The sequence below is a fragment of the Sus scrofa genome, chromosome 1, assembly GCF_054392235.1.
Source record: "Sus scrofa isolate SSC_HxYL_T2T_F1_AM1 chromosome 1, Sscrofa_HxYL_maternal_Yorkshire_Landrace_v2.0, whole genome shotgun sequence".
Classification (NCBI taxonomy): Eukaryota; Metazoa; Chordata; class Mammalia; order Artiodactyla; family Suidae; genus Sus; species Sus scrofa.
Window position 1 is genome coordinate 37,822,590 of NC_139383.1, and position 27,017 is coordinate 37,849,606.

A 27,017-nucleotide genomic window follows, 5' to 3' on the forward strand; every position below is an offset into this window, starting at 1 on the left:
CCCCTAGCCTGGGAACCTCCATATGCCGAGGGAGTGGCCCAAGAAATGGCAAAAAGACAAAAAAAACAACAACAACAACAACAAAAAAACTGTCTTGAGTACAGATAAGCACAGACTCTCTTATTTCTAGATCATTTTAAAAATACCATTCTCAATAGCTGAAATAACATTCTATCATATCCATATATCCTATCTTATTTAAATATTTTTCTAATTTTTGTTTCCTTTTCTATATTAAATTATACTTGCAAATAAACCACTCTCAGCCTAGATTTATCATGTCTTAAAATGTCTTTCACATTACTATCAAATTTCTTTGTAAAAGCATTGTATAAAACTTCCAATTTATTGCATAAAGTATGGACACCCAGCATAGAGTAATGAATACTTGGTAATTAATAATCCAAAAAAAAAATCCCATTTTATTTTAATCTACAATTTTTCTGACTACAGATAACACCAAATCTTTTTAAAGATGTTTATTGGCTATTTGTATTTCTTCGGTTATGGTTCCAAGCCATTTATTTTTGGAGGGGAGCTCCATTGCTTTTGTTCATATGAATTATTTGCCATTTAGAAATCAGGGAGTTCCCTTTATGGCTCAGCGGTTAACGAACCCTACTAGGATTCATAAGATGCGGGTTTGATCTCTGGCCTTGCTCAGTGGGTTAAGGATCTGGCATTGCCATGAGATGTGGTGTAGGTCACGGACACAGCTCAGATCCCACACTGCTGTGGCTGTGGCGAACATAGGCCAGAAGCTGTAGCGAATGTAGGCCAGCAGCTGTAGCTCTGATTCAACCCCTAACCTGGGAACTTCCATATGCCGCAGGTGCGGCCCTAAAAAGAACAAAGAACAAAAAACAAAAAACATCATCAGTTAAAGACCTGTATTTTCTTTATTATTATATGCTTTAATTTAATACTTTGAATGTCTGTATGGAATAATATGTGAATCAGGCATTTTTTCTGTCACTTTTTTTTTTTTTTTTTGGTCTTTTAAGGGCCACACCTGCGGCATATGGAAGTTGCCAGGCTAGGGGTCAAATCGGAGCTTTAGCCGCTGGCCTTCACCACAGACACAGCAACTTGGGATCTGAGCTGCATCTGTGACCCACACCACAGCTCACGGCAACGCTGGATCCTCAACCCAATGAATGAGGCCAGGGATCAAACCCGCAACCTCATGGATACTAGGCGGGTTTGTTACCAATAAGCTACAATGGAACTCACCTGCCACTTTTACTCCCCACACCATTCATTGAATAATCTTCCTAATCCCTGCCATGGAGAAACCTACATGTCAGAGGCTGCTAATTATCCTCAAATCCCTGTTCTCCTTCATTCTCTAGGGGAAGAACCTCTCATCTGTAGCTGGGCACATGGTCACATGGAATATAGACCATGTTTCCCATCCTCCAGCTGTGAGAGAAGGGCAGGCCCTTTCTCTGCTGCTGTTCTAGGACATCTGCCCATGCTGGTCCCAAACTGTGGGGCAGGCAAGGACGGAGGGGAGGGCTTTGCTGTCATCCATCCTCTCTCTTACATGGCAGGAAGAAGGTAACTCTGGGACTTACAGAGTAACTCCTTTTCCTGCCTTCTGTGGTGATGGGATGTTTGAAATTAAATTGCTGTTTTTATTAAAGAACACTGCTTATAAAATTATTCTGTTTGATTTTGTAGCATGTAGTGGGTAAAATGAATTATTGCATTTTTCCTTGTTTGGCCACAGGAGAAAAGTCCATGTTTTCCTTCTCCAGTTGAGGCGATGGTCCAACAGCAGTTTGAGGCAGCTGTGTTGGAGGTGGGGAAATATGTGTAGGAGAGCTTAGCATAAAGGCCAGCTGCTCCCTACTTTGTCAGGTTTGTTCTGACACATGCAAGTATATACATACACAGACAAAGAAAACAGGCCAAAAAAAAAAAAAAAAAAAAAACCATTTACAGAAAGCTGACCATAAAAATTTTAATTTTAAATAAAAACAGAAGAGGCTGTACAAAGAAAATACTTCCCTGCTGACAATATTTATGGGCTGTCCATTTTGCAGACTGTTAAATAACTTCACTCTATTTTATGACCTAAGAAGGGGATTCTCGTGGCATCTGGGCACATAGTGAGAGGACTCAAAGTGAATGCATCCAAGATATTACTGGACAAAAAGGGCTGGAAATAACTTTCCTTATTTAAGAACGATTAAACAGAAACAAAAAAGAAAAAAAAAAAACATGGTCAAATCAAAGATTATTTAAAATAAAAAATGAGAGGAAACAGCGTGCCACAAAATGGCACTGAAGTAGGAAAGAACTAACAATGCAGGAAATATAAGGGTTTTGGTTTTTGTGTTTCTCTCTTTCTCTATCTCTATATAAACTTACAAATAGGTTATCACTCAAAAAGCTCAAAACAATTTGTATTTTGTTATCTCATGGTGGTACTGTTATAAACAGGGGCTAGGTTCCCTAGATATAGCTCCAAAGCTTATTTAGCTAATATTATTGCTTATATAATTCTAATACATACCATTACAGGCAAATAAACAGAGAAGCACCTAAAATCACTAAAAGCGAACTGACTATATTGAATGCTGTTGGCTGTGGAAAATTATGTTTAATTAAAGTTCAGTAAGCGTTTTTTTTTTTTTTTTGTCTTTTTGCCTTTTCTAGGGCTGCTCTCGCGGCATATGGAGGTTCCCAGGCTAGGGGTCAAATCGGAGCTGTAGCCACTGGCTTATGCCAGAGCCACAGCAACTCGGGATCTGAGCTGCATCTGCAACTTACACCACAGCTCACGGCAACGCCAGATCCTTAACCCACTGAGCAAGGCCAGGGACCGAACCCTCAACCTCACGGTTCCTAGTTGGATTCGTTAACCACTGCGCCACGACAGGAACTCCTCAGTAAGCATGTTTTTATAAAGATCACAAAAGATTTTAGAAAACGATGGCACATGATAAGGTGAAATTTAAAACAAATGTTCTATCATTTACCTGACAGAAGTATATCATTACCACCAGCTCTGTTCTGATTAGCTGTCACAGGGGTCTAGCAAGGGGAGTGGTTTACAACAGAAATGAAGTGATGGAGGGTCAAAGAGAGATATAAAGAGACTTTCATGAAATGGAGCAACTAGGCACAAGTAAGTAGAAAGGGAGAAATGTGGATGATGGTAAAAAGTATTGCAGAACATTAGAAAGGCCGCCGGAGAAGACATAATGAAGTTCCGCATGATGAAAAAAGAAAGGAGGATGGAGTTCCCTTCTTGGCTCAGTGGTTAACAAACCCGATGAGGATGCATGAGGATATGCGTTTGATCCCTGGCCTTGCTCAGTGGGTTAAGCTGTGGTGTTGGTCAAACTCGGCTCAGATCCTGTGTTGCTGGGGCTGTGGCATAGGCGGGCAGCTCCCATTCGACCCCTAGCCTGGTAATTTCCATATGCTGTGGGTGCGGCCCTAAAAAGCACCCCCCCCCCAAAAAAAAAAGAAAGAAAGAAAAGAAAAGAAAGGAAGAAATCTCAGGGTGGGTATATTCCAGAGGAGTAGGAAGAAGAACTTTGGGGCCAGAAGAACACTGATCACAAAAAGGTGGTGACATTAGGCCAGAGCAGGAATCTGTGTTTAAGTTTGCATAGTTGTGTATGAGATTGTATGTTATTGAGGATGAAGAAAGGGTGAAAAAGTCAATCCATAAAAGCATTGCACTTGGATATTTGAACTTGGGTTTGTATGCAATGGGGGCATTTGATCGTCATTTCATTAATTGTTAGCTATTAACTATTAATACAATGGAAATATATACAAATATATACATTGACTTATCAACTATATAGATACAATGAAACTCCATTACAGGAATTTTTAAAACTGTACTGCATGTCTTCCATGGCTGGATGAAGGACATGTGTAAGACACACTGCTAGGTGTCATCACTACAAAAATGAATGTGCCATTGTCCCCTCTCATTGAGTGGCTTACAATAGAATTTCTGGAGAATATTGACTGCACATTTCTGCAGTGTAATTATTTGTTTTTCAAACAAAATTTGCTTGCTCATATAAGCAGTGTCTTAACAAACTTTAGTCTTTGTCTTTTTTTTTTTTTTTTCTTTTTTTTGTCTTTTATTTTAGGGTCACACTCGTGGCATATGCAAGCTACCAGGCTAGGGGTCAAATCAGAGCTATAACTGCCGGCCTACGCCACAGCCACAGCAACACGGGATCTGAGGTGCGTTTGCCACCTACACCACAGCTCATGGCAATGCTGGATCCCTGACCTATTGAGCGAGGCCAGGGATCAAACGCACATCCTCAGGGACACTAGTTGGGTTTGTTCCTGCTGAGCCACAATGGGAATTAACTCCCAAACTTTGGTTTTTAATTTTAATATCAAAGGGAGCGAAAATATCTTCCTCCTATTTGGGGACAAAGGCTCTACTAGAATTTCTGGCAGGTGCTCCGGTTATGACGGCTATCCTCGTACATTTCTAAGTTCTTTTATCACCACTCCTTACTTCCTGGGGAAGATCTCTCTCTCTTTTTTTCTCGGCTGCACTCAGAGCCTAGGGAAGTTCCCAGGCCAAGGACTGAATCCGAGCTGCAGCTGTGGCAATGCTGGATACTTAACCCACTGTGCTGGGCAGAGGAATCAAACCCATACCTCAGCAATGACCAGAGCTACTGCAGGGACAACACTGGATCCTCCATCTACTGTGCCACAGAGGGATCTCACTGGGTAAGATTTCTATGAGTCAGGTCGGACACTCACCACAGACTGACCCTCGCACTAGTCTCCTTAGATGAGGTCTCTCTGGGAGGTAGCGATATTTGCATCCAAATATGCTGAGGTTTGATGTGTGGTCTCCAAAGAAACGGAGTTGGCGGTATCTCTCCCCACATCGATAACAAAAATTAGTGTTACACTGTGAACAGGTCATATGGTCACACCCTTCAGTTCTCTGGATGTGGATCTGTACCAGTGAAAGAGGGAAAGAAAAAAAAAAGGTTACTCATTTCTTTTTTTATAAAATAAAACTTGGCAAAATGTATGCAACAACACTTATATTTCACCAAGATGAAAGTCTCCTATAGCATTCCTGAGGCTGTCAGTTCCCTTAAAATCACACTCTCCAAGGCCCTCTTTGTACCAAACCCTTTAACATGCGTAAAGCTCAGTAACATTTCACATGCTCAAGCTGTTGGCTCATTTTGACAAATATAGATGTAAACAAACACATTCCAAACACATTCCACTTATCTTTCTAGACATACATCTAACTCAGTGATTAGAAGGCAATTTTAAATGCTGTGAAAGTATATTTTGTTGAGGCTATGATCAGCAAATGAGGTGGCTTGGGGAATAAGAAGAGATGAAGAGGATTCCTTAAAAGAAAAGGTTATGTAAAACTCTCTGTGAATAAATATCAAGAAATAGACATCTCTCTGGAGTTCCCATCGTGGTTCCCATTCAGCGGTTAACGAATCTGACTAGGAACCATGAGATTGCAGGTTCGATCCCTGGCCTCACTCAGTGGGTTAAGGATCTGGCGTTGCTGTGAGCTGTGGTGTAGGTTGCAGATGCGGGTCAGATCCCGCGTTGCTGTGGCTCTGGGGTAGGCCAGCGGCTACAGCTCCAATTCGACCCCTAGCCTGGGAACCTCCATATGCCATGGGTGTGGCCCCAGAAAAGATATTAAAAAAGAAAAAGAAACAGACATCTCTCTTTGTGGGAGGAGATGACAGCAGGAATTACAGCATTTTGGTTTTCAGCTCTAGTATCATTTGCAAATGCCTTTACAGGCCTGTGTATACAATGTTACCTGTGCAACTAAGCACCTCCCACTATTGTTGCTGTCAAGTTACCTGTAAATACTGAGGTTATATCTTATCTCCCAATTTAGATGGTCTTACATGCAAATAAAAATTTGATAATATACGTATGGTGTCCAGCCCATGTTTCTGGGACACACCGAGTCAGAGCAATATAATTTTGGCTCCATATATCGCTTCCCCTTTACCCACCTAAAAATATGAGAAACCAAACATCTGGGCTATGTAACTGCATGCTCCCTGATTGCACGGTGATTGGTGATTCTCCTTCTCACCTCTTCATATGGGTGATTCCTTTTTTTTTTTTTTTTTTTTTTTTTTTTGGTCTTTTTAGGGGCGCACCCACAGCATGAAAGTTCCCAGGCTAGGTGTCGAATCAGAGCTATAGCTGCCAGTCTACATCGCAGCCACAGCAACTCCAGATTTGAGCGGCGTCTGCAACCTATACTCACTATGCTCACGGCAATGCCAGATCCCTGACCCACTGAGTGAGGCAAGGAATCGAACCCACAGCCTCATGGATATTACTCGGGTTCGTTAAGACTGAGCTACAATGGGAACTCCCATATGCGTGATTCTTAAGCTAGATGAGAGAGTACCTCCCTAGATAAGTACAGGCTAGCCTGTGGTCAAGGGCACATGAGCATCTGTGGTCAAGGGTAACTACCAATCACCATTTGGTCAATAAAAGCAAAACTTGTTTTTCCTGCTATTGGCCACCTTGTCTCTTTAACATTGACATCTAATTTTCTTTTCTTTTACCCTGGCAGTCCAGTGAGAGTGGACCCAGTGAGAGTCCAGAGATTGTGTGGGGCCCGAAGGTTATCTAGTTGGAGGGGCCCTCTTAAAGAAGAAGCAAGTACATTTCAAACACAATTTAGATATAAAGCCCAAGAGAGACTTGTGTAGGTGAGGGTCTGAAGCTTAAGCTCTTTGGCTTCCTGATAATTTTTCCCCTAGCCCAGCACGTGCCCTATCATGCCTGTTTCAGTGAATGACTCTGAGGGACAATTCCTGGGACTATTACCTGGTTAGCACAGGGAATGGCATGAAGGAATGAAGTAGGCCAAGGTCCCACTGCACCCATTAAACCACCTGAGCACTAGGAGAAAACATGTTTAGAGACAACTGCTGAGCACCCAAAATAAAGGTTACTTCATCACAGGCTCGGCTTTTTGACTACATAATGTATTTGATATCGTAATATGGAAATAATAAAGCTTAACAAATTTCCTGGTCACATAGCATAGTGCTGCATGTGACCTATAAAGGGAAGAAAGAATGACATTTGTTTAGAGCCCATTATTTGCCAACCTTTGTACAGAGATTAGCACCTTTAAGCCTCATGACCGCACCATGAGACTGGCACACTTATTCATAACCAAAGCTCAAAAAAGGAACCTGTTTGACTGAATGAAGAAAGGATTTTGATTTATACCTGCTTCTTTATTATGCTAAGCAGCTTCTGATTATAAACTTAAAGATAAAACCAGAGGGTCAATTGTATTCTTTGCTGACAGCTCAATCATGTCTACCCTCCTGCATGTCTGAGTCTTTCTGCTTGTTTTAGCTGTTTTCTGGGCCAACTCACATTTGTCCTTTAAAATAATATCAAAATTTTTTGACAGGAAACTTGTTTCAAAAAGTCAAACTTGGCACTGATAATTCATTTGCCACAAAATTTCACATACAATTTTCGGTTATTTTATATATGTTTGTAATATCGTTTCATTGTGTTCTAAAAATCTTTATGTGGAATGCTTATTATTTAATTTAAACAGTGAAGACTGCAATTTCTAACCTCTTTTAACAGTCTTTATTTCTAAAATAACATTCAAAATAGAGTAGGCAACAAAAATGCTGTTAGTCCAATAACATTTCTGCACAGGGAGCGATAAAAGTCTAAGCTCTGACAATATTCTATAGGAACCTTGCATGTTGCAGGATTATATGGTTCTATAGATTAATTTGAATATTTTACACACATAACAGTGATGATTTAATCACAAAATATGGTTTCATAATTTCCAGCTATTAAGTACACAGTGCTTCCTCTGCTTCTATTACAAACATATGTTGATTATATATGAATATTTTATAACTTCATGCTAAAAGAGAAATAAATTGACATAATGCAAGTCAGCTTGTAACAGGAGACATCCCTTTTCACATTTGCTAACAAGTTGTATTTCTGAACTCCTAACACTCAGGGCATAATAAATTTCATATGCTGTTTTCCCTGAGTATATCTTTAAAGGTCACACTTGCACAATGCCATCTTTGTTTTCAAATTATAGAGCCTTAAAAAGTAGTTTTGGAGTTCCCGTCATGGCACAGCAGAAACAAATCCAACTAGGAACCATGAGGTTGCGGGTTCAATCCCTGGCCTCGCTCAGTAGGTTAAGGATCTGGCGTTGCCATGAGCTGTGGTGTAGCTTGCAGACGTGGCTTGCATCTGATGTTGCTATGGGGGTAGGCCGGCAGCTGTAGCTCTAATTGGACCCCTAGCCTGGGAACTTCCATATGCCACAAGTGTGGCTTTAAAAAGCAAAACCAAAAAACGAACAAACGAAAAAGTAGTTTTAAATAATATTTATGTAAAATCCCTTCTATTTCTCAGTGAAGCTTTACATTTTTTAAAATTAGAGCTTCAAAAAATTCATCAGTTTAGCTCTGCTAAAAAGCATCACCCAAGCGGCCTGCAAGTCAGCATCAAAATTCTGTTTTTACTTAAGACATGGAGACAGAGTAAGACAGATGAGATCTTTCTAATCCATTAGATTAAACTGACTAAGCATAAAGCACAAACACCATTTGATTTGTTACCAATCATGGGATTTCTTCTCTTCATCTACACCAAATAAGGATGGCTGATACACAAGGAGTTGAATATTTAAACACTAAATGTTGCTTATAACATTTACACTTTATACTTACAAGCTGTGAGATAAAATGTTTGGGATATGCCAGATATTTCTTGAATAAGAATTTGGTATTATGTAGTAGTAGACAGAAAAGACAACACAGTTCATTTTTGAATCTATGACATTTTTCATAGGACATATCAATGACTACAATAAGAGATTAATCAAGTTATATACCTGCCTTCTTCAAGTTGTTTACATTTAGTTTAATAAAATGGCCACAAATTATCTGAAGAATAGAACTAGAATTCAGCCTTTTATTTTCATACAGATGCTACTTAATTATAAGGCAGAAGAATAACAATAAATGAACTGCTGAATATCCAACCAATTTTGGAGTTCCTGTCGTTGCTCAGTAGTTAATGAATCTGACTAGCATCCATGAGGACGAATGTTGATCCCTGGCCTTGCTCAGTGGGTTAAGGATCCAGTGTTGCCTTTAGCTATGGTGTAGGTCACAGACATGACTCAGATCCTGCATTGCTGTGGCTGTGGCTGTGGTGTGGCTGGCAGATATAGCTCCAATTTGACCCCTAGCCTGGGAACCTCCACATGCTGTGGGTGTGGCCCTAAAAAAAAAAAAAGGCAAAAAAAAAAAAAATTCCACCCAATTTTATAACTAAATCAGTACACACCTGCCCACAGATATTTATCTCCACTTTCATCAAGAATTGAAGGCTTCAGGAGATCCTGTCATGGCTCAGTGGTTAACGAATTCGACTAGGAACCATGAGGTTGTGGGTTTGATCCCTGGCCTTACTCCGTGGGTTAAGGATCCGGCGTTGCCGCGAGCTGCGGTGTAGGCTGCAGACGTGACTTAGATCCCGAGCTGCTGTGGCTCTGGTGTAGGTCAGCGGCTACAGCTCCAATTGGGCCCCTAGCCTGGGAACCTCCCTATGCCACCGGTGTGGGCCTAGAAAAGACAAAAAAAAAAAAAAAAAAAAAAAAAATTGAAGGTTTATTTTATGCTTTAAGCAAGAAATGATAACTAAATTAACTTCTATGTATTACTGTCCTCAGCAAATAATTTACCCTATGTTTAAAATTATTTTTATATATGTGTTTCAGTGGATATCTGGAGGAATTATTAGAAGCAACAACAATGAGGAAAGTTTTAAAAAATGCCATGAGTAATTCTCAGTTCTTTACTTAGCTCACTATACCAGTTCTCCATAACACAGTGATTTTGAGAAAGCAAAGAGATATGCAAAGCCTTCAAAGACATGGTTAAAAATATAATGAACCTGGAATTCTTGCCTGCCTATAAAATAAATAATACATGGGGGGCAAAACCAAAACAATTCCAGAGATGATAAAGATTCCTCTGTTCCTTTTCTGGGACCATAACTTAAGGAAGCACTTCATTAAGTGAAGGTGCAAGTCAAGGAAAGACAATGTTAGCACATATGAAAAAGTATAAGAAATCTCAGAGAAAGAGATGCAAAGAAATCAGTCCAATTTAGAATAGAAAGCTGGCTGGCTTCAAGAACATTTTCAAAAAATAACAATGGAATAAATACCAAGCAATAAAATTCCTGAGGAGCTAAATATTAAATGACATGATAAATAAAGTGAGTATTTCAAACCCAATAAGGAAGAAAGAAAAACAATGAGAACTTTCAGTAAAAACAAAACAAAATGAAAGGCATGTAAGTTCCAAATATGAGGCATAACAAATTGTGGCATGACTGCAACTGACAGTGAGCAAAGATGAAAAGGGCATTTTTCCTAGAAGTTGTGATCTCATAGACAAGGGAATGTAATCCTCATTCCATAATGATATATTCTTGACTATGTAAACACCCAATTGGTTTTCAAATATTAGAATCATCCTTTAGAAAAAACAAAAGTATTAACCATTATATTACAATAGAATGTGAGTGTTATTAAATCAGACAATATAAAAACAAAGGCTTATGAGAAAGGGGAAACAGAAGAAGCAGGAAAAACTGTGAGAGGGCTAGATCCTCAGTTATCATCTGAAATTGTTAGACTATTGAACAGAGGTTTTAGGACATTATTTAACAGCAAAAGATAATCTAAAGAACTAAAATAATACCTATCAAAAACTGGACGGATAAGAAAGAGAAGGGACAGAAAAGGGGAATGAATCTTCATCTGCCATGTCAAATATGGTTGCCTCCATAAACTATAGGGCAAAAAACAAATAAGACGCTGAATTCAAAACTATTTGATGTCTCCTGCTATGTTAGCTTCGTAAAGCCATTGCTCTGATAACTAACTGTCCTCTAGTGTACAGTGTTTCTTCATTATAGGGAATTTCAAATATATCTTTCAGTCTTATGATTGATTTATTGTGACAAATTCTTTGAAGAAGAGTGTACAGTTCAATTCTTATTCCTCAAGGTAGAGCTATACTACAGATTAGCCCCTAATGTTCTATTTTCTTCCTTCTTCTTTACACACATCCCTTGACCCCATACCCTATGTTCTCAGAAATCTCTAGAGGCCAGTTTTCTCCTCCTTCCCGTTCATCTCCCCCGTTTCCCCTCTGTGACTGTATACTGCTTAGCCTGCTAATAGCTCAGACGTCTCCCCATCCTAATAAATCCTTTCTTTAATTACACATGACTGTCTAGCCAGTGATCACCCTCACCCCTCCATTTTTAACCAACCGTCTTAAAAGAATACCCTATACTCACTGCTTTTCTTACTCACCTGTCAGTTCGTCCTCAATAGACTGCAACCCCATGTCACGAAAATATTCAGATCAACTGTGTTTCTCTAGGAAACCATTCATTCAATAAATATTTATTTGTTCATTGATAAAATCTGACATGGCTTCTGCCCTGAAGGAACTTTTAGTCTAAGGTGTAGATAGATGTAACCAATTATACAAATAAATACACGCATAAGCTATGATAAATGCTACCGCAGGAAAAAAATGAGGTATGAAAAGAAAACTTAATAGAAGGAGCTTGATCTGGTTTAAGGCTCAGAAGACATGTCTCTAAGGAAGTGACAACTGATCTGAGAAATGAAGAACAAGTTCACCAGTTAGGAAGACGCAGAGGTAGGGAGACCATTCCCAGTGGAGCATATTCAGAGAACTGTATTCATGAAATGAGAAGTAACTTGTACCGGCCCTATCGCAGCATTTCTCACTCTCCATTTTAAAACTCGTTAACTATCTGTCTCTCTCTGTTCCAACCCTCTACTCTTTCAGTTGATGAGATCTATCTTATTTGTTTTTTATTAAAGGGATTCGCACAGATCCTGTCACGTAGCATGTTTTCAATAAATAGTTATTAAAAGAACAAGTGAGTATTACCCATGACCCTTTAATTGCCAAATCCAATGAACATGTTTTTAATTCTTATTTTTTCTGCCTCTCAGTGTCATTTAATCAGCCGATCACTGATTAAATCAGTTGGTCACTTCCCTCTGACCTTTGATATACTCTGGCTTCAATGATACTTTTTTTTCCAGGTACTCCTCTTATCTCTTTCAGGTTCTTGTTTCTTAACTTACCTCTTAGTTCTGATCATGAATCACCACTTTGCACATACTCTTTGGGTGATCTCTATCATACTCAAATGGTTTCAACTTCCCTCCACTGGCTCTCATTTCTTTTTTCTTTTTGGTCTTTTTAGGGCCGCACCTGCAGCATGTGGAAGCTCCCAGGCTAGGGGTTGAATCAGAGCTACAGCTGCCGGCCTACGCCACAGCCCCAGCAACTCCAGATTTGAGCCATGTCTGCGACCTCCGTCACATCTCATGGCAACGCCAGATCCTTAGGCCACTGAGTGAGTCCAGGGATCGAATCCGCAAGCTCATGGTTCCTAGTCGGGTTCGTTACCACTGAGCCTCAGTGGGAACTTCTTCATTTCTTAATTTTCATTGTGTACCTGACCCCTGAGCTGTAGAGTTTGTAGCAACTGTCTGGGGCCATACACATTTGTATGCCCTACAGTCATTTCAAAATCAAATAAGCAAAACCAAGCTCATCAGCATTCCATGGCCCCTTAGCCCAACAACAACACTAACTTCATTCCATTATTTTATCTCAGTTTATGGTAAAACCTTCCATTTAGATACCCAAGCTAAATATCTGGTTGTTACCCTTTTCTTACTTCCTACCTCCAGCTATTCATCAAGATGAGGCAGTTTTAGCTCCAAGATTATTTATCTAGTCCTTGTCCTCCTCTCTAGCCACTGCTGCTACCTTAGGTCATACAATCATCAACTACTTTCATGTAATCAATAGCAACTAAACTAAACTATAAATTGGATACCACCATTCCCCTTGTTTACAACTTTTGAGTCTGGAGGATAAAATCCAATTTTCTTAACATTGCATGCAAAGCCCAGGCTTCTGTTTGTTTCTACAGCCCCACCTTTCACCACTTCCTTCTGTGAGCCTTACCCTAAAGGAACCATAAAGTGCCTATAGCTCCCATATATAGCACTCATTTCCTGGCTCGGAGCCCTGTTCTTTTGAATGTAATACTCCCACCCATGGATACCTTTCACCATGCCCAAATCCAACCAGTAATCCTCAACAACCTCGCTCTCCCTGGATTCCCCAAGATGAATGGAGATGTCCCCATTGCCATGAACTCTCCTATATATTCCATGCAAATCCCTATGGAGTGCAGCAGGGCTTTATCGTCTGTAGGGTGGAGACTGTGTCTCCCTTTCTGTGAGTTTCATGGGAAAAAGGACTATGCGGTACAGAACACATAAGGGATTCTCACTAAAAGTACATATAATTGGGAAAGAAAAATGACATCCATTCATTCAACAATTTTCTATTTAGTGCTACACAGTGCCTAGCATGGCTCCAAATAATGAAGGCACCTCGAGAATGAAAATAGATCAAAATTCCTATTCTCATGATGCAAAATATAGCCACTATTTTAAATAGGGATAAGCAATATGATGCTATGGAGAAAAAATAAAGCCTATAAGGGGATTTTACTATTTTGCTCTTGAGGTAGTAACTATGCATATGCATATATATATATATATACACACACTAATTTTGTCCTCATTCTAAAATGTCAAACAAAAAGGATAGCCATCGATTACATTTAAGCTTCACTTCATAGTTTCTTAAGTCCAAATTTATGCTTTTTTTTTTTCACTGTGGTACCTGCGGCACATGAAATCAGAGCTGCAGTCGCTGGCCCACATCAGTCACAGCAACACTGGATCTGAGCCTCATCTGCCACCTACACCACAGTCCGTGGCAACGCTGGATCTTTAACCCACTGAGCTAGGGCAGGGATCAAACCCACATCTTCACAGACACTAAATTGGGTTCTTAATCCACTAAGCCACAATGGGAACTCCCTAAATGTGTGCATTTTACATGGGTTCATAAATTTGACTGCTTCTTTTTGTCTTTTAATGTCATGGTACCTGAGCATTTACATGTTGAAATACATACTATTTCACTATATTTTTACTTATTTTTATTTTATATTATAATTAGGACTATATATACATTTTGCCTTTTTAGGGCCACCCCCATGGCATATGGAAGTTTCCAGGTAGGGGTCGAATCGGAGCTGAAGCCACCACCCTACATCACAGCCACAGCAACTCGGAATCCTTAACCCACTGAGCAAGGCCAGCGATCAAACCTGCGTCCTCACAGATACTAGTTGGGTTGTTAATGCTGAGCCACAATGGGAACTCCTATATTGATTTTTAATGAAATGTTCTATATATTCACATTATACATTTAATCTCAGGACAGTAAACAAATGTTAAAGTTATTAGGCATAAAAATAGGGCATTGGATGCAATACAATTTTCATCCTAGAAAATATTTGCCATCAGTCAGGCTCTTTTAGCTTTGGCACTCCAAGAAACCAAGTGGCAGTGATAACCATTGCTTCAAACTTAGTGACTTAAAGCAATCTGGAGAGTAAAAATTGATAATTAACAGTCAAGGAGAGGCTATTTTATTTTCTATAATGGGCACTGTTTAAAAGCAGTTGTCAGCAGTTCCCGTGGTGGCTCAGTAGTTAGAGAATCCGACTAGAACTGTGAGGTTGCAGGTTTGATCCCTGGCCTTGCTCATTAGCGAATCCGACTAGGAATCATGAGGTTGCAGGTTTGATCCCTGGCCTTGCTCAATGGGTTAAGGATCCGGCATTGCCGTGAGTTGTAGTGTGGGTCGCAGATGCGGCTCACTCGGATCCCGAATTGCTGTGGCTGTGGTGCAGGCCAGTGGCTACAGCTCCAATTAAACCTCTAGCCTGGGAAACTCTGTGTGCCGTGGGTGCAGCCCTAGAAAAGGCAAGAAGGCAAAAAAATAAAATAAAATAAAATAAAAGCAGTTGTCAGCCCTCAGCATGCTTTTGCAGATGGGTGAAGTGCTAGAGAAGTGTAGGATTGTCTATTAACACTAATACCCTAAGTTCCCTCCTCAGCCACCATATGCTACACAGCCATAGCTCAGATGTAAGGGCCCACAGACATGGCTTTGTGCTAATTTGATGTGAACAGAAGCAAATTAATCATTTCTCTGAATTAGAATATTCTTGCCTACATCATCCTATTATAGGATTTAGGAGAAGAAAATATCTGAAGGGAAATATCTTGACAGGTAAATTCCTTTAACTCCAAATTCATAGTAAATTAAGGATGAATATCATTCACTTTCCTCTGCTTGCCTTGTGGTCCAGTTACTTAACCTCTCTGAAACTGTTCCTATGTCTTGAAAGAGGGGTAATTATCCCTTTCTCACAACTTTGTTTTGAGATTTAAAGAAGACAAAAAGGTAATAACCCACATATTACTGAGCCTATCATTTTATGGTTACTGTGGAACATCTTCGGAGTTTATCAAAAGGCACTTAATAATTAAGATCTGGATGGTGCATTGGAACCTAGCATCTCAGTATCATATCTGAGGATATATATGTGTATAACTACAATGGAGAGTGATATGTAGCAAAAACAGTATGTGTTAGATAGTACTGCTATTTTTACTACTGTGGTAACACTACAAAGAAAGAGAGCATCGTACAAAGGCATTTTTATAAATAGATGGCATATACAGAACTCAGCATTCCCTGTTCATTTCTTGGCATTTCTTTTTAAAAAAGAAAAGTGACCATCCTGCCTCTTACATTATCTCTAGTCAATGTTTTGTAAAATGTCCTACATAGAGATATGGGATTATTTACATAAGAGAAAAATTAAAGTGGTCAGCTGTATGTCATCTAGTTGGTTAGGACTGTATTTGTATCACATTATATAAATGTTTACATAAATATTTCTCTTATCTGACATTAAGGAAGAGGGTAATTTGGGGTAGGGAATATTTGAGGAATTCCCCTTTAATTTTCCAAGCTCAAAAAAATCAACTATACGCTAATAAAGTTAAAAAAGTAAGAAAAAAGCTAACTGTTTTGAGAAATATTAACTCCAACTTTGCTTTAGTAAGCCTAGTATCTGAGCAACATTTAACTTTCGCCTGGGGAAGGAAAAAAAAATAAAACAGACAAATCCTTAGAGATTGCACAGGCAAACAGAGATGTATAAGCAGCTCCAGAAAGCCGTGATGTTAGAGTTCTCTGTTCCCTTGTTAGATTTTATTTACTTATTTTTAATCATGGCTATTTCTAACATTTAAAAATTAAAGATAATAACATGCATGGATTTACCACCCATATTTAATAATGTTAATATAATATTTCAGAAATATTTTTGAGGATATAACACTTTATATACTGCCTTTTTCACACAATTATTTTTTAACTTTAACTTCCTGCTGGCTTGCCTCAAATTACTGGGTAAAAGAGCCTGAAGTTATGTCCATCTTTCTTTTGAAAATACATGTGTTAAAAAATATATACTCAGAGGGCAGAAATCTGGTCTTTGTGGGGTTTTGAGTGTTAAAATCCCATTTTTAAAATATTTGAAATGGAAAAACATGAGATATCTAAAACATAAAATGTAGTTAACACTAACTGACTAGCAATAAACCTTCTGAGGAACAATCAGAAGACTAGATCATTAACCATTCTTACAAAGTTCTCATCCATATGCTTGAAGCTTTTATGATTATTTTTATCTTTAATTATGCTCATTATAATATCAGAATAATATTAGAGATTTCTAATTCTTCTTCTAAAATCTAAAATTTAGAAGCATCCAGCTGGGGTTTGCTATGATCTAACACACATTTATTAATAAATTAAAATTAAAATTAAAACACGTATTTAAGAATTTCCTTTAAATAAAATTTTTTTTTAAAAAAGTATGTGTTAAACAATAAAATTAATATGGTAGCTGCTTTCTGGAAAAAAGGAAAGAGTGAAATAATTACTTTGTTTTTTGGTTTTAATTTAGTTAGTGGTGTATTACTCTACCATTTAAAGAACTATCAATGTACACTTTGGAATAGTATAAGTCTTTCAAGCTCTCAAGTGAAAACATAAATTTAAAAAGTCTACACTTGGAAATGGTTAAGTGTAATATATTTTACCACAATACAAAAAAATACTATCTCTTACTCTCATTTCCAAAATTTTTCATTAACAATTTAAAGTGTTCAAGTGGAACTGCTAACAGATGCGTTTACTTATTTGTTTTGTATTTTATAATCTCATGTTTGCTAATTTTTAGGTGTGCAACTCTCTTTTCATTTTCCTTGACTTAGCATTTTTTTTTTAATAATTTTTTTTATTTTCCCACTTTTTAACCTGAGAGTTTGGCAGCTAATCTGTGCTCTGACACAAGTGTCAAAATGAATTTTTGCATAAAACTGAGCAAATATTCTAATACTTCCAACAAAATTTAAATAGGCTACTTATTTTAAACTTAATTGAAACTGAAAATTATTATGAAGTAGATTTAGTTTTGTGGTAACTATTTTCCAGAAAGACATTTAAAAATTACATATATTTTGGTAGGTTAAGAATTTATACAGAATAGAAAGCATTTTTTAGGATAAAAAAGGTATCTCATAAGTGACTGAAGGAATTAAGGAAGCAATGAGATTCAAATAAGAATGGCTAAAGAAAGTTGATCTTACTATGCTGCTGTTAACTTTTCATAAAAATGTTCTATAAATGTGTTTTTAATTTTTAAAAATAAATTTAAATTTTTTTATTTAACCAAATATGTCATTCTTTTTATTTTTGGAAAGAAAGAACATACACACAAACACACTTATATCATATATATATATATATATAAATATTTCTTTTATAAATATTTTTCTCCTAATCTTAAAAAATCATCTATTATTCAGAAGTTTGATAAGTAATCTGTTTTCTACCTTTTAACTGTCTAATTTCTAGATAGTTTAACTCTTGTGTCCACCCATTTCTTATATTGGTGTTTATTATGCATTAGATATCCCACATTAATTTTTTTCCAAATTAAAATCATCTAAACAAATTGTGTCCCCCTACCCACTGATTTGAATTTTTCTCTAAACATACATCAAATTAGTATCTACTGAAGCTCTTTTATAAACTCCCCGATTTTCTTGCTGTTAATTTTTCAGGAAAATTCTGTGCTTGTACCAGTGAATGTTAAATGACTATGCTTTTGTGAAATTTTCAAATCCACACAAAGTTTGATAATTAATTCATTATTTTAATTAGTATTGCAAATAAACTTTTCTTTCATTAGCTTATAATTGTTATTTCTCCTATAATGAGCTTTAGATTACAGTTTAGTATACAGTATAGTATTCTGAAGGGAATTTAACTTATCTGAAAAATCAAAATTATTATTTATAATTGAATTTTGGCAGATAATCAGAGTGAGCATTAAAATATTTGTCCTTGCATATGTGATCAAGTTATTTATAGTGTGCTTTTTTTTAATACAAACCAATTAAGTTAAAAAAAAGACCCCCCCCAAAACAAAAAAAACCCCACAATCTGTTATGGATATAAAAGAAAGTAACAGAAGATGGAAAAGAAAATGTCAGGAAAGGAATTAATATTTTCAAATAAAGAGCTTATATAATCTGATAATAAAAAATATCCCTAACCTGACCTAAACAAATGGGCAGAGCATATGAACAGATAATTCAAAAAGGGGCATTTCAAACTCTAAAATACATGAATTTGTACTCAATCTAAAAGCAAACAAGACAACTCAAGATACAAGAAGAAAATATTTTTAAACTATTAAATCTGCATTTTAAAAATACTTGAAATGCTAATGAGAAATGATCATACAGAAATAGGTTCTCAAGTTTTTCTGGTGGAATTATAAATTATTTCAATCTTTTTAGAAAGCAAATTGGCACCATGTACCAAATATTGAAAACACTGATATCCTTTAACCCAGTGATTCTACCTTTAGAAATACATGCTTTTTAAAGGTCTAAAATACGGAAAAATACATTTTTCAAGGTAAATATCATCCACACATTATTTATAATATATAGATTTTAGAAAAATCCCAAACCCAAACAAAGCTAGCTTTGGTATCTAGTAGCAGAAGGATATTTAAGCAAATATTACATAGTTAATAAATGTGAAAACTATTTAGTAACCTAAGAAAGGTTTGACATGTTAAGTGGGAATACAAAGGATATCACATTATCTGCATACTACGATTTAAACTCTTTTAAAATTTTATTTTTTATTCTTTATTTTTATTTTTTTACTCAATGAATTTTATTACATTTGTATTTGTTTAACGATCATCACAACCTAATTTTATAGCATTTCCATCCCAAACCCTCAGTCCATCCCCCCACCCCCCCAACCTGTCTCCTTTGGAAATCATAAGTTTTTAGGAAAGAAATAATGGCATTTGCAGCAATGTGGATGGACCTAGAAATTACTTTTTTTTTTTTAAGGTCATTCAAATTGGGAAAAGACCTAGTATACTGGAGGGGTAGGATTCTGGATGAATTCTTTCTCTTTCTTTTCCAAATTTCAATCATATGGTACATGACCTTTATAAATAAAACAATAATTTAAAAATAAAAATAGGAATTTCCCATCATGGCTCAGCAGTAACCAACCCGACTAGTATCCATGAGGATGTGGGTTAGATCGCTGGCCTTACTCAGTGGGTCACGGATCTGGCGTTGCCATGAGCTGTGGTATAGGCTGGAGGCTACAGCTCTGATCTGACCCCCAGTCTGGGAACTTCCATATGCTGTGGGTGCGGCCCTAAAAAAAAAAAAGTTCCCGCTATAGTGTAACAGGATCACTGGGACGTGGGTTTGATCCCCTGCCTGGTACAGTGGATTAAGGATTCAGTGTTGCTGCAGCTGCAGTGTAGGCCACAACTATGTCTCAGATCTGATCCCTGGCCCAGGAACTCAATATGCTGGGGGGTGGTCAACCCCCCCCCAAAGAAAACAAAAAGTCAAAATAATTGTTAAAATTATGAATCCATATAAGCAAATAAACCCGTGCAGAGTACATCAATGTACTTTGGTCACAACAAAATTTTAAACACATTTGATTATTATTGAAAACATACTCATATGAAAATATATGATAATTGTTTTGTTCACCTGAAAGCATTATGTGAAATTTTTTTCATAGACTCCTAGCATCTTTTTCAGATTTATAAATGTTAACAAATTATAAGCCTTGGAATGTAAAATAAATATTAATTCATTGAGTAATATCTTCTTTTGGATTTCTATTATAAGAATGGAAAGGTTTCATGAGAGAAAATACAGTTTTATGGTTCAACAACAAAAAATCACAATCTTAAGAAAATGCAGAACTTTAAAGTCCTGTGCTTTAAAAAAATTATTCTGTGTTCAAAACAAGTCATAAAACATGACTTAAACTGACATAAATTTTATGGAACATGAAGCTCACCAGAAAGTAGGTTCTCTGCTACAAGACAGTCGTGTAGACTAATTTCATAGTTCCTTGGCTCCTTTCCTTTCAGCTTTTCAAAAGGTAATTCCTTTGAAAACCCCACACTTTTAGCTATTATTTCAATTTAGAAGCAGCATGTATGCTTTCTCTTAACTTTATTTATATTTGCTAAAACTGTGGGAAGTTGTTAGTGCACTCAGTAAATTCCTTACAGTTGGGTGCTTTTTCTTTCAATACATAAGAGTCCATTTAATGTTAGATTGAGGAGTTAAGTAACAATTGTATGTTTTTATGTATTACCTCAACTCATTCAGAATTTCCCTGTCATAGGAAAGTATTCCTCATTTAGAACCAGGCTCTCTGGTGACTGTTTCACTGCTTTCCAGAAGGACATAAAGTATACTTATGGACAAAGAGTTAAGCAGAATGACTTAAACAACACTCTTAAATTCCAACTGGTCTTTATTCAGTTTGAAACTGAGCAGCAGCTCTGAATAAAGTGAAAAGGCAAGAGAAAGAGGAAAAGACCTCATTTTCTCATTGTTCAAAGGGTGAAAAAGTGTACTGAGCAATTAATGCAGTGATTGCAAGCAATCCTACAACCAAAAGGATAATTGTGGATGAAATTGCCTTCTATAGGAAAAACAAAGAAACCTTTAGCTCAAAATATCTGTAGACATCACTCTTCAGAGAACCTGGCCATCCAAACTATTTCAAAAATTGCTTCCAATTGCTAAGAATAAAGTATGTTATTTCAGGCAATGCTTTTATTTACTCTATGTACAAACTAGTATGTGAATTTGGTGTAGTTAACCTGTGCATTATATTTATGGTCATTTACATGCTTCAGAATATTTATGGTCATTTATAGGCTTCAGAATATATACTTCAGTCTGGGTTCACATGATTAATTTTTTTTTTTTTGGTCTTTTGTCCTTTTTTAGGGCCACACCAGTGGCATATGGAGGTTCCCAGGCCAGGGATCTAATCGGAGCTGTAGCTGTAGGCCACATAGCAATGTGGGATCCGAGCCGTGTCTGTGACCTATACCACAGCTCACAGCAATGCCAGATCCTCAACCCACTGAGCGAGGCCAGGGATTGAACCCACAACCCCACAGTTCCTTTTTGGATTGATCTCTGCTGTGCCACGATGGAAACTCCAACACATGATTAATTTTTAAAAATTTTCTAGTGATTCAAATTTCATTGACCTTGGTGTTGTCTCCAGGAAGGAATTGCAGAATTGTGCTTGAAAGAAAACTAGGCCCAGTTTAGACATGATTTCCAAAAATAAATTTGGCAAAAAATGGAAACCATATATGGCAGAGCATACATATACATACACACACATAGTTTTTTAAAGTGAGCTTAAAAAAAAAAAAAACACTTCAAACTTCAACAGATCTCTATCCTATAAGCATCGAATTCAAAGTTTTCTGGCTGGGTTTTTTTGCTGATTTCTCTATAGGAGACTGTTTGCTGGCTGTCTGCAAGGTTGACTTTTAACATCTAGGTTTCTGCTCAACTGCCTGCTAATTACTTGCATGATTATCAAGAGAAAACTGAAAAAGAGGATTCATAAAGTCCTTATATTAGCTATTAGCTTCTACCTTAGCAGATTTACAATAAAGGAAACGGTCAGCTTAATGTCATCCTAAAGTGATAAGCAATGGCAGAGGGGGGAAAAAAACAAAGAATTTTAAGCATTGAGAGCCTACCTAATTGAGAAGTGATTATAGTACATGTTGGCAAACTAGAAACAATATTTTTATATCATTTTCATGCTGGCTTCATTCCTGTACACACATTTCCGTTTTTAAATGGAAAATAAGAATTTTGAAGTTTAAGATCCATATTTATATGTAGCCTCCTTAAATTCTGAAATGTAATGCAAATAAGAATGCACATTGTTTATATATATGAATTCTTCATTTTAGTTATGTAATATAATTACTCTTCTAAAATGAAACTGCAAATATTCTTTTTCTCCACACCCACATCAAGAAAGTTATACACAGAATTCACTTCAATATTGGAAAGAGCATTTTTTCAGTGATATCCAGAAGCAAAGGTTTCTATCCTTTCCTCCTAAAGCTTGGCTCACCTTGCACTTTGGACACTTCTGGGCATTCCTCTGCCCATGCTCAATTTCGCTGGCCCAGTGACGCAACAATTTGTCTCCTTTTTTGTACTCCTTGCAGTTAACACCTTCGTGCCAAGGGGAGTGGCACTTAAAACACCAGACGAATTGGCAAGTGGGGCACTGGATCTGTGTAAGGAAAAGTAATGTTAAGTACTAGCAGATGTATTTAAAGTATCTAAAAAGATAAGAATGGTGATGCTTAGGGAAATTAGCTGAAAGGCTATAATTGGTCCAGACATAAAATACCTCCCCCAGTGCAAGCCCAAAAGTATAATATGGTAGGACTCTTCTGTTATTAAAGGAGGAGTGGATTCTTTTGGCATGGGTGATTTGGCTGTTTGTAGGTCACATTGGAATTGAACACTTGGGATATTGTGGAAACCAGATTTTAAGAAAATCTCTCAGAATGAAGCACAGAGTGAAATATGAAGGCTCACAACACCCCAAATCTGCACTCAGGCTGCTGCCCTTGAATCCACCTGTCCCTTGAACCAATTTCCCAGGCATTTCCATTGCTCTCCGTACCAAAGGCCACACACACTTTTATGAAATCAAAGCCCTAGAGATGCTTCATCAAATGAAAAACACTCTGGCAAATAAACAGCTACCTCAGCATCTGCTATGAAACACCATCTAAAATAGTGGATATCTCTGGTTTGCTATTAATCTAAGGGAGTTTAATTCTAGAAATAATACCAAGGATCTTATTAGAAATATATTATGTATGGTAGTCCTAAGGCTTTTACCTAGGAAACCGTCAGAAGACATCTTTATACGTTCACTATGTGGAAGTGTTTGTGAGAACATGTGTGTATGTTCATTGAAAATATTTGTCTTCCACTTGACATGGAAGACATTTTTTCTGATTTCCTTTATTTTGAATAAGAGTAAAGTATTCCATTCTCACACAGTATTTTGGGTCCTCACTCTCTAAAAATATATGGGTATAACTTGATTTTCTCAGCCCCATTTGATTAAGGTGAATTAATAAAATGTCTCACTCTAAACAACGATAATGGACTTTCTCTGTGTTCTTGTGTATTACTTCACTGAGCATGAGTGAACTGACTGACTACATTTTGAAGATTACTTAGAATTTCTTTTGGTAAACTGTATACAATATCACAACTTTCCCTCTTTTTGGAAAACCACTTTTTTGACAATCGTGGTTCCAAGGTACCTGAGTAGCAATTATAATCACAGCTCTTCTGTTTCTAACTCAAAGCACTGCAGTATTTACTTATTTCTAGAATAGACAGTGTTCTTTCTATGCTAATAAGAGCAACAAAAATACTTTTACTTTATATCAAAACTAATTAGTACTTTGTCATAAAATTTAAAAAATCTTTTGTGTCTCTATTTATGGAAATTCTGTGATATGGTAGTGTTTGTACTGCTTCATTACATGTGTTATTTATTTTTGTCAACAAAATAATGCTGCAAAGTGGGTATAAACTTTTTTTTTTTTTGTCTTTTTGCCTTTTGAGGCCCGCTCCCACGGCATATGGAGGTTTCCAGGCTAGGGGTCTAATTGGGTTTGTAGCCACCGGCCTATGCCACAGCCACAGCAACTTGGGATCTGAGCCGAATCTGCGACCTACACCATAGCTCACGGCAACGCTGGATCCTCAACCCACTGAGCAAGGCCAGGGATCGAACCCGCAACCTCATGGTTCCTAGTTGGATTCGTTAACCACTGAGCCACGATGGGAACTCCACTTATGTTTTACATAAGTTTACAGTTGAGGAAACTAGTGCTCATAGAGATTAAATAATTTGCCCAAAGAAACATAGCAAGCATGTGTTAAGAAGACATTTAAATATAAGTTTGTCAGGAGTTCCCGTCGTGGCGCAGTGGTTAACGAATCCGACTAGGAACCATGAGGTTGCGGGTTCGGTCCCTGCCCTTGCTCAGTGGGTTAACGATCCAGCGTTGCCGTGAGCTGTGGTGTAGGTTGCAGACGCGGCTCGGATCCCGCGTTGCTGTGGCTCTGGCGTAGGCCGGTGGCTACAGCTCCGATTCAACCCCTAGCCTGGGAACCTCCATATGCCGCAGGATCGGCCCAAGAAATAGCAACAACAACAACAACAAAAAGACAAAAGACAAAAAAAAAAATAAATAAATAAATAAAAGTTAAAAAAAAAATAAATAAATATAAGTTTGTCAGATTCCAAGGCCAGCATTCTTTTAACTGTGCCCAAACACTTCCTCATGTTAAATAGCATTCTTGCTTTGATGACTGAAAATCAAAATGTAGAAGTCAAAGAAGGTCATGTGGTTAATCTACTCAGTAAATCAGAATTCTACCTGACTATCAATGTACGCTGAATTTTGAAAATCCTTTTCAAGATTTTACTCAGATTAGTAGATTCCCTTTTTTTAAGGGATTATACTATTTAGTTTTTTAAAACAATCAGCTTTACTTTTTCTGATCATTAAAGTTATTTCTAAAGTAAGAAGAATGAGTGAAAGTGGGTAACCCCCAGATAATAAAACAATGTAAAATGATCATTCAAAAACAATGAAGAATAGATGTAAATATCACATGGGGCCTATATAAATGGAATTTTTGAATGTAATGAATGAAATGGGGAAGAAGTAAAAAAAGACTCTCTTTTCCTCATGCTTCTGCCACTATTTCAGAAGGGCTTGAATATTTAATTCAGTTCTCTTCCATCAGACATTGTACCTAGTTCTAAATCACTGAACTCTAGCGCTGTTAAATTTTAAAAAACAAAGAGATTTTTTTAAATCAGTCAGTCTTAGGTTATATTTATGAAATGAATAGAAGGATGACTGTAACAGGTGCTTTGAAACTGGGATTAATTTGAAAGATGTCAGACATTATAAAGGTTCAAGGGTGTTCGCCACTGGCTGTGCGTGTGGCTGGATTTGGAAGGGGATTGCACTGTTACTTGACGTAGAAGCTCCCACCCTCGGGGGCTCCCGGCTACCGTCAAACCAATGTCTCTGCCCATTACTGCTGCATCTGTGCCTTGTCACCGTGGATTCTGTGTCCCCGTCTTTGCACAGCTGAGGGAATAGCCACCTACTCACTTTCCAAAGATGCTAGTGTTCGTCTCATCAATGTGTTTTTTCTATTGGCTTACTTTTAAATTAGCCCTTCTATTAGGAAATATAACGCAATTATATCCTGAAGTATAATATAAAGGTAAGTAATTACTGAACAGACATTTCATCATGTACAGCAAAAAACAGAATGGTATCAGGCCCTTACCAAATACACTCCCATGCCTCCTTCCTGAGGAAACAACTAGCCTGACTTTTATGACAATCACTTTCCTTTTCTTTACAGTTTTATCACATATTTGGAAACTTGATTTATGACAAAAGTAGCAATACATAGCAATGGAGAAAAAAAAAGAATGTCTCTTCAATGAACAGTCTGCTACAATAGGGTATCCTTATGAACAAGATATAAAATGAGACCCCTATCTCACTTCATCACAACTCTCAATTCCAGGAGGATTAAAGACCTAAATACATTTCAGACTTTTGAATGGGGAAAAAGTTCTTAAATAAAAATAGAAAAATGAAAAAGACAAAAAAAAAAAAAAAAGGGTTCAAGGATCTTTGTGACCAAATGCTGAACTATCATATCCATGGATCTCTGATGAAGACAATTAGAAATATATGAGTCTCCTAAGGTACCAGAATGATAAGGAATCTGATGCTTAGGGTCCATACCAAGGAGTATGGCTCCCAACTGCACAAATGAACACCCACATTCCACTACAGATCATACTGCCAATCCGTACAGAAAACATAGACTTGGTGGCAAACTGTGAAAGCAGTTTTGCATCAAGCTCTCAAGTGAAGATAAAAAACTCAAATTCCGACCCCTCTGCTTACTGTCTCTCACTGAAAACATTAACATAACTATTGCCTTGCTTTGGATTAAAATAACAACAACTAATAGTCAATCCCAACAACCTTATGATTCAAAGACTGCACCTGAATTACTTACTGATTGTTTGGTGTGAAAATACCCTACTCACTCCAACCTTAACCATATTCAAGGTTGGCCTCATATAAAACACATGTAGACATTAACACTGCGTCTTCCTCCACGCAAAATCCCATCTGAGTAATGCCTTCTGAGAAATGCCTTTTGAGTAATTCTATTCAAAACAGAGGTCACCACTCACTATCCTTGCTACTTGAAGTGTAGTTGGAAGAGCAGCAACATCAGCACTACCTGGGAGCTTGGTGGAGATAAAGAATTCATGTCCCATTCCGGATGTACTGAACGAGAGACTGCATTTTCACAAGGTCCCTGCATTACAGTTTGAGAAGTACTGCTCTACGTC

At 37.3% G+C, this 27,017-nt stretch overlaps 1 protein-coding gene and 1 long non-coding RNA gene across 4 annotated transcripts in view; both read right to left on the reverse strand.

Moving 5' to 3' along the window:
* Positions 1-27,017, reverse strand: part of RNF217 (ring finger protein 217) — a 128,019-nt gene that overhangs the window by 13,492 nt on the left and 87,510 nt on the right. For 2 of the 3 annotated variants that reach the window (XR_014804662.1, XM_021072754.2), the window contains exons 3-4: positions 22,647-22,811; positions 4,762-4,963 (exon numbers count right to left, since the gene is read on the reverse strand). Coding sequence is in view for 1 of the 3 variants with exons in the window: in XM_021072754.2 (XP_020928413.1) it covers positions 4,762-4,963; positions 22,647-22,811 (367 nt within the window). In the remaining 2 variants the exon portion in view is untranslated. Of the gene's footprint in view, positions 1-4,761; positions 4,964-19,328; positions 19,797-19,858; positions 22,812-27,017 lie in introns of those variants that run through there. The other variant, XR_014804657.1, reaches the window with a different exon arrangement.
* On the reverse strand, positions 12,334-17,582 carry LOC146406036 (uncharacterized). Its single transcript, XR_014804779.1, has 2 exons — positions 15,520-17,582; positions 12,334-14,332 (listed from the first exon to the last, which is right to left on the reverse strand). It is a non-coding gene; the product is annotated as an uncharacterized LOC146406036 (long non-coding RNA).